At 37.0% G+C, this 14,799-nt stretch overlaps 1 protein-coding gene across 1 annotated transcript in view; it reads left to right on the top strand.

The window, feature by feature from the left end:
- DIAPH3 (diaphanous related formin 3) overlaps positions 1 to 14,799 on the top strand; it is a 539,529-nt gene that overhangs the window by 120,171 nt on the left and 404,559 nt on the right. Inside the window, exon 5 of the mRNA XM_073795265.1 lies at positions 11,874 to 12,004. Within this exon, the coding sequence (XP_073651366.1) occupies positions 11,874 to 12,004 (131 nt within the window). The remainder of the gene's footprint in view (positions 1 to 11,873; positions 12,005 to 14,799) is intronic.

Below are 14,799 nucleotides of genomic sequence, written 5' to 3'. Positions count from 1 at the left end.
GGGTGCAGGTCCCGTCCATATTTTATTTTATTTTATTTTTGCGGTACACGGGCCTCTCACCATTGCAGCCTCTCCCGTTGCGGAGCACAGGCTCCGGATGCACAGGCCCAGCGGCCATGGCCCAGGGGCCCAGCTGCTCCGTGGCATGTGGGATCCTCCTGGACCGGGGCACGAACCCGTGTGCCCTGCATCGGCAGGCGGACTCCCAACCACTGCGCCACCAGGGAAGCCCCCTTCCCTATTCTTTTGTCTCTGTTTTTCCTTTTGCCCTATCCAGGTATGTGGGGAGTTTCTTGCCTTTTGGGAGGTCTGAGGTCTTCTGCCAGCATTCAGTAGGTGTTCTGTAGGTGTTGTTCCACATGTAGATGTATGTTTGATGTATTTGTGGGGAGGAAGGTGATCTCCACGTCTTACTCTTCCGCCATCTTGAAGCTCCTCCTAAATGGCATGATTTTTAAATGTAAATTAAAGATTTAAAAGGAATTCTATTTGCATGTACCTGTCTAACCTTAGAAATAGCATAAGGCATCAAACTTAGCAAATTTGAAAATGGCTTTTTAGTACTCTACATTCATAAAGTCCACATATCTTTAGTCTAGTGCTAGATAAACTATTACAGAGTAAATGCACCCATGTAATCAGGACTCAGCTGGAGAACTAGGACTGCACTAGCAAGCTCCAGTGTCCCAGTCATTCCCCTTCCTCCTCCCCAAGATATTTCCTGTTCTGACTTCTAACACAACAAATTTATTTTTTTCTGTTTTATAAATTTTTAAAAAGTTTCTTGTGGTGATATAAAATTCATCATTTTAACCATTTTATAGTGTACAATTCATTGGCATTTATTATCTTCACAGTGTTGTGGAACCATTGCTACCATCTAGTTCCAGAACATTTTCATCAACCCCAAAGGAGACCACATGTCCTTTAAGCAGTCACTCTACATCCCCTACCCCCCCCCCCTTTATATTTGACCAGTAGAAACCCTTTCAAGCTGGTTCTTCTGTCCTTCGGCATATCCCCTTCATTCTTTGAGCACTTCCTTACTGTCTTGCATAAAATCTTCCAAGATCATCTTGTTCTGTCCTAGCCCTTATCCTTTTTGTGGAGAATGCAATTCAAAAATCATTATCTGGGTTCTAGGTCTTCTACTAATAGGATGGCTTTACTTCTAGGCCCTTCAGACAGAGCTAGGACATAAACATGTGTATATATGTGCATGTAGACATACATACATACATGTATATGCTTGTATGTATGACACGTATATATAGTGTGCATATTTGGATATTGCATATATGTATGTATAATGTGTACATATATAATATATGTATATCCACATGTGGAATACACATGATATGTGAATACAGACATGGATCTTACATATATTTCATTCTCTATCTTTATCTATTTATGTATCTCTCTGTCTCTGTATCTATCTAAATACCCCCCTCCCAAAACCACACCTTCAAATTTTATATTCTTGCTTATTTCTCTGCCATTATTATCCATTTGAAATCCATTTGTATTTGGATTCATTTCATTTTAGGATTTTCTTCCCATTGTTCTTGATTTTTTTCTTTATGAGTATATGAAACATCACCATAGTTCCAAAAATCTGAACTATACAAAAAGGTATATTCTGAGACTTGTCACTTACCGTCCTTTCTCTTAGGTGTCCTACTCTCCCATCTTATCTACTATGTTCCCTTTCACCCCTGGAAGGGATAGTCTCATTAGTTCCTGGTTATTCCTTCCTGTGTCTTCCTGTACAAATAAACATATGTATATTTTCTTATTTCTCTTTTATAATATACAAAGTATTATACTACAGATATTCTTTTATAATTTTTCCACTTCAAAATATGTTCTGATAAGCATGCCATGTCAGTTCATAGTGATATCTTCATTCTTTATAACTGCATGTTGTATTTCATGCTATGTGTTCACGGTGTGTGGTGCTATAGTTTTTGCGGTGTGTTTGTGGGGTATGGCTCACCGTGGTTTATTCAGTAACTATTCTCTGGTAGAAGCAGCTGACTGTTAACTGTTATGGTATATCCTTTTTGAGGCTTAAAAGCTAAAGAACACCTTAGTTCTGGTCATGGTAAGCAGGTGGAAATGTTATAATGCATTCAGCAGTTGGAGCAACACTTTTTAAATACATAAAATTGTCTAAATAGTCGAGTGTCTTTTGAAGGCAATGGGCCAGCAAAGGAAAGCTTTCCTTGTGAATGGAAGGGAAATGGATGCTAGTTAGGTATTGATGGATAATAAGAGAAATATAGTGTGTTGAATTTCTTTTATTATTTATTCAAGTTAACTTCTTAGTGACTAAAATTAGTATGGGGTCAATCAGTTTTTTTTTTTTTCCTCTATAAAGATATTTTAGAAACTGACAGGGGGAAGAGCAGTAGATTTTCTGTATTTTATCATGTTCCTTTGTAAAATGTACTTGGTAATTCTAAACTTTTAACATATGTTATTTTTACTGTACACTAAAAGCAGCTTTCAAAATTATAGGCAGAATTTTTGGTTCATAATGGTGTTCATTAAATGCTTATGGAAAAAAATAACTCGTTAAGGGAGTTCTTTGCTAAACTTAATTTTGTTAATGAATGCTCCTTTCTGCAGTACTTTTCATCACTCATTGTTTCTACTATGAAACAATATCTTAATATCATAATATAGCATAATAGCACAATATCATCTCTGAATGACAGGTTTTATTGGCAGTGGAGATCTATTGGGATCACAAATGTTCTGAAAACAAGTAATTCATACTGCAGTGACAGGTTGGTGTTTCTTTTGATCACTAACATTAGAGATGCTAGAAATCATTTGAAAAATGCAAGGAAATTGTCACAATGCATTTTAATAGCAATATACATGATAGTAATTTAGATTTATTTACCCGCTTGGCAGCAACTGTGCCACCCCTTTTTTGTACAGTGGTGACTCTGCTGTTTTCTTAAAATGTTGTCATTATCAATGCAAACTTTTTCTTTAAATACTCTCCATATTTCATATTATCTTATTTATCTTCACAAGTCTCATCATCTGAATAGGTACCAGGAATTTGGGAATTGCAATGCTAAAGAGAATCTGAGGCAGTTAATTTGTTACTGACATAAATAAACAGACATAGAGATAGACATATACACACCCATGCAAGAGTACACATACTCAATACTATGAGAACTTAGGTGTTTTGACTATTTTGGCTTTTTGTTTATGGAATTTTTCTGTATTCTGAAGTTAACCTGCTGAAAATTACAAAGTGAATGTCATGGAGAAGGATCTTGAGTCTAGTAACTCTTCATATCTTCATACAAAAAGCACTTAAATCTTCAATCTATTCTTACAGTCCCCCAATATTTTAATTTTTTAATCTCTAGAGGCTATATTTTGGGTCTTCATGTTAAGAAATGCTGATTTTTCTTGATAGGTTTAGGTATAATAAAAAAACTGAACAATTCCCTGCAGTTGGAGATGCTGCACGGTGAATTTTGGTATAGGCTACCTACTTTCTGAGAGGAATAAGATATGATTTAACAAGTTGAGCAATAGTTTACAGTGATTGGAATAGTATTTTAAGGATACAGTTCCTGAATTCTGTGATGTCTCAGATAATGTAGGCAAAGTTTTGCTTAAAGCAACCTACCATGTGTTAAACACTCTACTAGGGACTAAAAGGCCATTGTCCTCACCCACATGGGCATTATGCTGTGTCGGCTTCCTGCAGAGCATGCAGACTTTCTAGATTTAGCTTTTTACTTTTATTATTTTAAAAATCAGGTCATCATTAAGTGGTGGATTCACCATGGTTGTATAGAAATAATTGAATTATTTGAAAAAGGAAAGAAAGTCAGCTCTTTAGTACTTTTCACTAGTAACTCGGAAATACAACAAAACAAAATACAATACAGTATTTTTAATTTGTCATAGAAATGGTATTCCAAATTACTCTCCAAACAAATAAATGAGACAGAATAATGAAGAAATATGCTGAATAAGTCTTACACCTAAAATGAGATGAAACGCCGGCATCAAGGCAGGTACAAATGAATCTGTTCTAAGACAGGTCAAAGGAAATGGTTACTATTACCTTTAATAGTTACATAGCAAAAGAATGAATGTTTGATTTTAGAGAAATAAAACAGGTAAGGGAAATAAGTTGTGAAAGGGTATATTACTTTTTGTACCTTAGAATATTTTTTAATAAAAAATGACAAGAATAGTGTATGTACTTTTCTTTTTATCCTGCATATGGTATTTTAGAGTAAAATTTACTAAGGGATTAAAAAAGGTTTAAAAACTATGTTGGATAAATATCATTCTAATTTTTGTGATGTCAGGCGGACATCCTTCTCTCGCTAATGTGTTTTGATGCCACGGGATAAAGCTTTCTAAGTATTTTCATCTTCATGGCTAATGGACTTAGAGATAGGCAGACGTGAGTATCCTCTTCTTCCTGGCTGCCTGCTTCCTTTGAAGTTATGTAAAATGAAAGAAACACTGGAAGGGCTTTGTTTAAAAGGAATATTTCTGATTACTCATGTAACATAATATTTTCTCCCCTCAATTTCCTTTCTTTTGTACCTGTATTTTGATAGTAATATAATAAAAGGGGGGAAATGGTGCTGAAAACTAATCTCCCAATTATCTGGTCTATTTCCTATGTCTTTACATTGAAATAGTCCTTTCTAGCTAAGCATTAATTCTTCAGAATTTTTTTTTGGTGTGACTTATCTGCCTCTCCTTTCTTGTTGTAATCCTTAGTCCATGTGTGCCTTCCATTTTATAACCTCATTCATTCATTGAATGCTAGGCACTTTACCAGGGACTGATGACACAGTGCTGAATTAGGCTCCCAGAAGCAGACGCTGCCCTAGTAGATGTGTTCTAATGGAGAAGATGATACCACACAGAGGTGCTGACTATTCCCAGGAGGTTTGCTGACCTAGCTTATTGCTTTTCTTCCTGCTCCTTCCACTGTCATCATCCTTCCTGACTTGATCATTCACATAGATGATCAATCTAATACTTCATCCTCTTATCTCCTTGACTTTATCACTCCCAACAATCTTTGTTTTTCCCCCCAATCTCACCCACCCATTTCCTTGGATAATATTGATAAAATACCACCTCTAAATATGGTTTACAATCTTCCTTTCCTGACCTACTTACTTACTTAACATTCCCACGTTAAGAATTCTATAACCCTTTTAGAACTGCTAATCTGTTGACTCTACCATTTTTTCATGTCCATCTCCTCTCCACCCTCACCATGCTCTTACTTCTTGTCTTATTGACCTTAGACACACAGTCCTTTGTTATCTTACATAAATTTTCAGTTCATTTGCCTCTCTGTTCATATAAACTCTGCCCTTGGTTAAATGGAACTTCCCACTTCCTCTGCACTTGCACGTCAGCACAGCATACATCTGGGAGGAAGCACACAGCCACACTGACTAGTGTTTTCTGAATGACCACAGTTGGCAAAGCGAGCCTTTAACAGATTACGTTAACAGATATTCTACCACATGGCCTTTGTCAGTGTGCTTTTTTACTTCCTGAAAATGATTTCATATCTCCTCTCATACCTTTAGCTCTGCATCCTCACTTTTAGCTGGTTATATTGCCGCTTCTATCACCGAGACTGTTGATGTAATCAGAATAGAACTGCCGTACCTTACTTCCTAGTCACCAGATCTAACAAGCTACCTGAATCTGTTCCCTTAGATTCTGCTTTTGCTCTTCTTAGAATGATCCACTTTCCCTGCAATTGTGTAAGGTCAATCCTTCCTCTTGTATAGTAGGTCACATCCTCTGTCACCTACTTAAGGGTTTTTTGTTGTTGTTCACTTGTTTGTTTTCCTGCATCTATACCTATGCTTTTCATCATCAGTTTCTTCCTCTTTGCTTGGTTATTCCCATCAGCATGCAAACATGTTGTGGTTTTCCCCCCAACACCCCAAATCACACTGCAGGTTCCTTTCTAGCTACTGCCCTTGTTCTTTGCTCCCATTTACAGAATCTTCTCAAGAGTTGTCCATTCTGCTTCTTGCTTTCTCCCTTGAATTTCTGTTCAGGCTTATCTCCAATCCACCATTCAAGCTGCTCTTGTCAGGGTCACAGTAATCAGAAGATGGTGACACCATTCCCTTAGTTGTTGAGAACAAAAGGTTTGTCATCATCTTTGAATTTTAATTCTATCACACCTCACCCCTCACATCCAAACTATCAGTAAGTCTGATCTGATCTTCCTTCATATTGAGCAAATCTGTGCCTTCCATCACTGACGTCATATACTAGGCTGCTGTCAACTCTTTTTTTGTTTTCTTTTTTTGCGGTACGCAGGCCTCTCACTGTTGTGGCCTCTCCCGTTGCGGAGCACAGGCTCCAGACGCGCAGGCTCAGCGGCCATGGCTCACGGGCCCAGCCGCTCCGCGGCATGTGGGATCTTCCCGGACCGGGGCACGAACCCGTGTCCCCTGCATCGGCAGGCGGACTCTCAACCACTGCGCCACCAGGGAAGCCCTGCTGTCAACTCTTGACCAGACAATGTAGAAGGCTTCTACTTTGTTTCCTTGTTTCACGTTTTGCCACTTAGAGTTTGGTGCCACACAGTAGTTAGAATAATCTTCTAAAAATGTTTGCTCTATCTTATAATTTCTATGCATGTTTTTCCATCCACTTAGAATACAAGCTAAAGTCTCTACCATGGTTTTTAAGACCTTATCAGGGGCCAGTAAACTTTTTCTTAAATGGCCAGATCGGAAACATTTTAGGCTAGGGTGTTATGTATGCTTTCAGTTGTTTCTGCTGCTGTTTCTTTCTCTTCTTTCTCCGCCTTCTCCTCCTCCTCTTCTTCTTTTTTACAAGCTTTCAAAATGTGAAAACCATTCTTAGCTCAAGTCATACAAAAACATTTGGCTGTGGTTTGTCAGTCCCCTGCTTCCAGGATTAGATGTCTGCCTGTCTTATCTGTCCTTGTCATCTATAACTCTTTGTCACACTCACTGGGATTTAGATGAATTTTCTTGCTGTCCTTCAAATATGCCAAGTTCATTCCTACCTTAGGGCTTTGTATTTGCTTTTCTATTTGCTTGAAATACCCTTCTTCCAGAATGCCCATGTTCCCTGCTTTTCTTTATTTTGGTCTCTGCTCTGATTTTATTTTCCTAGACAGAAAAAAATGTCATTTGATCAAACTTACGACTTTTAAATAGCTGCTTCCTCTATTACTCATTCTTTTTCTTCCACCTTTCCCATTTAAGTAGTTAGCACTACATTTTGGCTTAGGCCCTAAACCTAGGAGTCATCTTTGACTTTTATTTCACCAGTGTAGCCACATCATATAAACAATGTCGGCACACAGTAGGTACTCAATATATCCTTTAAGCAATAAATAGCAATTAAAGTTATTACAATACAGAGTGGTGAGTGTTTTGAAAAAGAAATCCATAGATGGGGTGGGGGGGACTCAGTTTGTGTGGCTTATAAAAAAATCCTTCCGGGAAGTTAGTTTTGGCCCAGATCTAACTGATGTCTGCGAGTAGCCAGCACGAGGAACCTGCATAGTAGTGATGCTGCGGGTTTGGGTAAGAGGGGAGGGTGTTAAGGCAGGAATCTCAGGTGAAAATGCAGAGACCTTTACACAGTAAATGTTTCAAACTGGAAAAACCTAATATGGTTGAAATAAATAATTATTTTTTGCCAGTAAGTTTATTCTTTTTTCCCCAGTGTTTATTGGGAAAGTCTACTTGTTGCCCCATTTAAGATGTTGTCTGCGTTTACCTTCATTCTCTAATCAAACACACAGATAATTAACAGCTCAGCTTCTATGTCTTGAACCAGAGTGGCCCCAGAGAAAAGATTGACAGATTGGTCTTGGTCTTTCCTATAAAGGGAACCATACATTATGCTCTATTTTTTGTTTTGACTTCTTTAACTCAGCATAGTTTTTTGGATTCATCTATCTTGTTGCATTATCAGCAGTGAAGTTTTTTATTGTTGCATAGTATTCCATTGTATGGGTACACAACAACTTGTTGATGATTGCTTGCATTGTTCCCAGTCTTTGGCTTTTATGAATAAAGCTGTTCTGAATGTTGTATGGATTTTTTCCCCTCCTGCTTGTGCACTTGCTGAGTCAGTGTGCACTTGCTGAGTCAGTGTATATTTAACTTTAAAATAAATCTCTAAACTGTTTTATAAGTGGTGGTACTGTTTTACATCTCCACTAGTTGTGTAGGAGAGTTCCAGGGGCTTCACACCCTCACCATTCCAGGAGGTATGTAGCATTATTTTGTTTTTGGTTTTATTTTGCATTTCCCTGATGACAAATGATCTTGAACATCATTTCATGTGCTTATTGGCCACTCATACATCTTCTTTTGCAAAGTCTGTTATTCACGTTTTTAAATGGACTGTTTGTCTTATTACTATTGAATTGTAGGAGTTCATTAAATGGTTTCATCTGCTGCTCCCCATCACTTGCATTACTGCCTGAACCATCCCCCCAAGCCCCTCTGTCTGTGGAAAAATTGTCTTCCACGAAACTGGTCCCTGGCGCCAAAAAGGTTGGGGACTGCTGTTTATGAGATATATTTATCGTTGGGAGAGCCAGTCTACCATGGGCCCTGGATATCCCTGTATATTCTTTCTGGTTATGCCAACATGCAAGGCCTGACCATTCTTTATCCAGGTCATTTCTCAGGACTGCATTTACAGTGAAGCAACTTTAGAGATGAAGTTATATCTCTGTGGATAATGAGCGGGTTTGTTACTGTTCACTATAAAAGTGGTGATTGCCCGAAGCTCAGTGTTCTTCCCTTGTTATACAGTCCACTGTGTGTGTAGTATCCGTCATTCATCAGGGATCTCTGCATCATCCCTGTGGGTTGGTGGGTTAGGGAACCAACATGTATAATAGAGTCCTTTTGTCTCTAACTGAGGAGTCCTGTGTTTTCTGTTGGAATTCATGAAATAGTAACAGGCTAACTTAGCTTGTATGTGGGGTAAAATCTCAGCCTCTGTACAGTTCTTGACACATATTGCAATGTTTTCTCAGTCTGTGGCTTACCTTTCATTTTCTTAATGAAGCTATCTTAATAAAAAAAGAGGTTTTTGAAAAGTGGAAGGTTTACATTTTGATGAAATCCAACTTTATAGTTAGTGCTTTTGTATCCTAAGAAACCTTTGCCTTCCTCAGGGTAGTGAAGATTTTCACTATGTGTTCTTCTAGACATTTTATAATTTTAGCTTTTACATTTAGGTCTAGCATTTAGGTTCACATTCTTTCATGTGGATATTCAATTATTCTAACACCAGTTGTTGAAAAGATTCTTCTTACCCCATTGAATTACATTGAGATCTTTGTTGAGAATCACTGACTACATAGATTCAATATATTTCTGTACTCTCTTCTGTTCTGTTAATGTTCCATTAATTCTACTTTGATTACTGTAGCTTTTCAGTAAATCTTGAAACCAGATAAAATAAGCCCCTAACTTTATTCTTTTTCAAAATTGTTCTATTGTAGGTTCTCTGCATTTCCATATTAATTTTAGAAACTGCTTCTCAATTTCTTCAAAAAAGCTTGCTGGAACATTGATGGTGATTATATTGAATCTATAAATTATTATTTTTTAAATGTATTTATTAATGGATTTCTTGATATTGAGTCATCTGATCCAGGAACATGGTATAGCATCTTCATTTATTTAGGTCGTTTTTCTCTCCACAATGTTTTATAGTTTTCAGTGTATAGATATTTCCCTTCTTTTGTTAAAAAATTTCCTAATGATTTTGTATTTTTTTGATGCTGTTAGAAAACGATATATTTAAAAGTTTTATTTTCTAATTGCTGGTAGTAGTTAGAAAAAAATTGTTTTTCTATATTGAATTTTATTATGTGAGTTTGCTAAATTCATGTACATAATCATCTCATTTGCTAATAGACATACCTACTTCTTCCTTTCTAATCTGTGTGTCTGTTGTTGCTACTGCCTTACTGCACTATCTAGGACCTTCACTACAATACTAAATAGGAATGGTGAGAGCTGACATTTCTTCTCTTGTTCCCAATTTTAGGGGGACCAACATGTTGATTTGACCAACATGGAAGTTATAATAGCTGGAAGACTTTACTAATGGGGACATTCTGTTCATTAAGTGCCCTATTCTGGGTCATTAAGGCAAATTATTGTTAGGGTTTTTGGATGCCTGAACTCATCTCTTTAGGAACTTTGCTGTAAGGATCCCATAGAATGTGGATTCAGTTAGCTCCCATTTCATGGAATGGCATATTTTTCTTTAGTAAATTATGACTTGCTATTTATGAAAATCACCTGTTTCCCAGGGCTAATTTGTTTTGCATTATTGGGAATGTTTCCTTGTGCAATGCTGTAGCAAATTAATAAAAATAAAAAGAAATGAAAAAATACATCTAATTTCCTACCATCTCAACTTAGCTGCTTTTGGGCATGTACAGTTCCTTTTCTTCCCATTAGATTTGTAATCTGTAATTTAAATAGATATAATTCTGGAGTTTATTATTAGTTGGGCATCCTCATCATTTCCCATCTGGACTATACACATACCTTCTCAACAGGTCTTTCTGCTTCTGATGCTTCTGATCTCAGAGTAAAAGTCAAGTTCTTTGGTGGCCTGTAAGGACTGCAGTCCCCTCCATCACAAATTTTTTCCAGATATCTGCATGTTTAGAGCTCTCACCTCCTTCAAACCTTTATTCTAACATTCAGGTTTGAGGCCTTCAGAGTCTTTTCTGTGAGACTTTATTTTTTCTTCGACCACCCTGTTTGAAATTGCATCCCACCTCCTAATGCTGCTTATTCCTCCTCCTGTTTTTATTTTTCTCTATAGCACTTAACACTACAGTGAGATGTATGTTAATTATTTTACATTTATTGTCTGTCATTCTTTATTCTTCCCTGTGGAGAATAAAGCTCCGTGCAGGTAGGTATCTTTGTCTCTTGTTCACTGGTCTTTTTTCAGCACTTAGCACAGCGACAGGCACTTAGTAGGGAATTAATGTTTGTTGAATAATGAATGAACTCCAGCTCTTCTCATATGTATTTCATACTGCTGCCAGTGTGATCCTTCCAACCCCCCTGGAAAAGCTGTTTGTGTGGTAGTGCTTTACCACTCCAGGACCTGGCGTCTATCCTCAGTTATATGTGCTATGTGCTTTTGTTTTTCTTTTTGGGTGTGTGCTTTTGTGTGATGTTTTAGCCTGAAAGGTATTCTTGTCTAAGTCTTTGCCTCCCTCTTACTTACCTACCCCTTGGCTTCCCTTGTCTGTTCTGCCAAGTTGGGTGTTCCTCCTTTGGTCCCTTGGTGGCATGTTAGAGGAATTAGACTGCTCTGAATAGTACTGTTTCCTTGCTTGCGTTTCTCCTTCCAGACTTAGGTTTTGATAATCTCTGTGTCTGTATTACCTAGAACTAGGTGCTTAAAGATTTACAGCTTTTTTCTGTGTTGCTTGGAATATTAATTTTAATAGGGTCATTCTTGTATTAAGTTTTGGTTTTTATTTTACATGTGCCTAAAACACATTGGTATATTTTCAGATATTTCCTATGTTTTCCACGATAGTCTGGATTTGACAAAGCAATTATTTTAATTTGAAAACCTTTTGATATTATGTTGCTATCTTTTGTGGATACCATGGATTATGAATTTATAGATTTATGGGCAGAAGTAAGGAAATCATCCTCTCAAAGTAATGCTACTCAGAGTAGTTGTGTGCTGCTGTTAATATGAAAGGTGGGATTAATGTAGTTACTATTTTAATGGATAATCTTCACACAACATGAATTAAAAATTTTTAACTTATTTTACAGGGAAGTGTTAAGAGTAGTCGACAGATCTCACCTCAGGAATTCATCCATGAACTGAAGATGGAGTCTGCAGATGAAAGGCTCTTCACGTGCCTGGAGTCCCTCCGCGTGTCTTTGACGAGTAATCCCGTGAGGTAATTCGTCTTTCTGAACATGAGGGCATATTACTGAATTAAACAGATGCCATGATCTGCCACTTTTATGCAGTACTTCATGGTGCCTGTGAGTAAATAGGTGGTCTACCTCAACAACTTCTCAAGGTAAAAATTGAATACATAATTTTTATATGCATGTGGAAATACAGTCTCAATAGTACCTTTTGTGTTTATTACTGAGTGATATGTAGCCTGTGGACTTTTAAAAAAGTCATTCTTTTTTTTTTCTTAGAATTTTTAAAAACTTGAGGCGTTTTTCAAAAGAGAACAGTCATCAGAAACTGTCAATTTAATGGGGCTGAGTTTCACTCTGAATTTTGGTATTGTACATATATATTGGCTCATTCCTGTTTGATATACAAGAAATACCATTAATTTATTATTTCCTTTATTGGAATTGGTATCTTTGTAAGAGCCCATAGGAGGTTAGCGTTGTCAGACTTAGCAAATAAAAATATAGGACGCCCAGTAAAATCTGGGTTTTAGACGTAGTTACGCTAAAAAATTATTTGTTGTTTTTCCAGAATTCCACGTTTAACTGGGTGCCCTGTATCTAGCCACACTACAATAGGTGTCTTGATAAATCAGTTTTTAGACCTTTTAGTCCAGCATATTCTTGAAAAATTTTAAGTAGGAAGTGTTATAAAATGTCTGAACCGTCATAGAATCAGAATTTCTGAGCTGCAAGAGTCTATGGTAGATTAGTTTTGATTTCTTATTGTATAATGAATGCTTATTTCTGCATAAATATATATGAATATTTTCTAGCCCTCTCTTTATATACATATATATATATATATATATATATATATATGCATATATGTGTGTGTGTGTGTGTATAAAATATAGACAAAGGGCTAGAGGGCCAGAATGAAAAACTATGATTGGAGGTTAATGATATATAAAAGACATTTTTTGGTATTCTGATATTCCGAATGTTTCTGAAGTTTGGCTACAGTATGATAAAGATCCTTGACAGTATAAGTATTTGAAATAAAAAGACCCTACCTGCTGAGAGACATGAAAGTGAGGTTTAAGTAAGGAGCATGAAGAGTAAACAAAGAATCTCTATTATTTCAATTTTATCTTTATTTTTCCATATTTTACCACTTTCAGTGTGTTCTCTAGGCTGTAAATTAATGGTGGGCATGAGACCAGGGATTTCATATGTCTTATATACCTCTCTTTACCAGGCACAGTGCTTTTAGCACATAGAAAGTGCTCAGTGAAGATTTGATTGAAACAATTTTAACCTTCTTCAGTTTTATGTTGGCTATTGCTAGAAACTAAGTTGAATTAGGAGTTTGTTTATTTGACAGGTATAGTCATACATGAAGAGCTCTGGTCTCCATCTTAATCTTTACCTATTAAATGTTTTCATTTAAAAAATGGTTATTGAGCACTTGCTGTTTTCCAAGTACCAATGTTTTGTTTCCAAGTACCATCTTAGACGTGGGGCTTGAGTAAATAGCAAAGCAGGTCCAGGCCCTGTTCCTGTGGAGTTTAAATGTAGGAAGAGGGTATTTTGGGGTCAACTGGGGAGCTACAGTCATTTTTCAGTTTATCCGGCAGCTACTGGACACTGGAAATAACCATGGAATTTCAGTATAATAAGAAATAGACCCTGCCATTACCTCTTCTAATTTTTCATATTTTGAGTGGATGAACATGATAGTGAAAGAAAAACTGTGAGAGGATTTTATGTATGAATTCAGGCATATTACAGTGGATACAGTTATTTATTGTGATTCCATATAAAGACAGTGGGAAATAATGCTGTATGTTTCTTTCATTTGAAAGAATAAATATTTCAAAAATAATAATTTGTGGAATTATTTCCCTGAGAGTGGCCAGTTCTATTGAGCCAATATACGTACAATAGAATATATTATCAGCAATTCACAAGTGTTGCTGTTTCCTACGAAGTAGTCTTTTTAATTGGAAAGAATAGAAAACCATGTCATTGGAGAAATTTTGCTGAAATCATGGCACTTTATGTAGATAGAAAATTGAGACATGAGTATTTCTGTGCCCAGTGCTCCAATTAGAGGAATGACTTAGCTGAACATGTAAAACTTGAAGCTATTTCTGATCAAATCTTTGGACTTTGCAGTTAGTTATGATGTGTCTGCTGATAAAGTCAGTTTTCATATTTTCTTTTTTATGTACAGTATGTGACTAAATTTCAAGAGAGAAGGAATTCCAACTTTTTGTAAGCTTTTGAGATTATTATTAGATCTGTAGTATTATTGAGAAAATCAGAGTGAAATTCTTTAATGTCTGTGAATACAATTGAAAAAGAAGCAAGTGAACTAATTAATGACAGTTCTCCAGTGCTGGTTTGGGATCAGGATTTATTTAAATCAAAAATCAAGGAGGGCTTCCCTGGTGGCGCAGTGGTTGAGAGTCCGGCTGCCGATGCAGGGGACACGGGTTCGTGCCCTGGTCCGGGAAGATCCCACATGCCGCAGAACAGCTGGGCCCGTGAGCCATGGCTGCTGAGCCTGCGCGTCCGGAGCCTGTGCTCCGCAACGGGAGAGACCACAGCAGTGAGAGGCCTGCGTACCCCCCCAAAAAAAAAATCAAGGAAAAAGTAGAGCACCCCTGCACCACCCCATCCCTGATATGCAGTATTTTAGAACCATTCACCAACCTCTGAAAGTCTGCGTAACGATTATGAGACATGTCATCCTTTGACTATCTGCATAGTGAATTATGTGAAAACCAGCACTTTAAGTGCCAAATTATTGGCCTTGTTTTATAAAGACTTGATT

Source organism: Tursiops truncatus, chromosome 18 (genome assembly GCF_011762595.2).
Source record: "Tursiops truncatus isolate mTurTru1 chromosome 18, mTurTru1.mat.Y, whole genome shotgun sequence".
Classification (NCBI taxonomy): domain Eukaryota; kingdom Metazoa; phylum Chordata; class Mammalia; order Artiodactyla; family Delphinidae; genus Tursiops; species Tursiops truncatus.
Note: the sequence above shows the minus strand (reverse complement) of the source record. Positions and strands in the feature narration are given on the sequence as shown.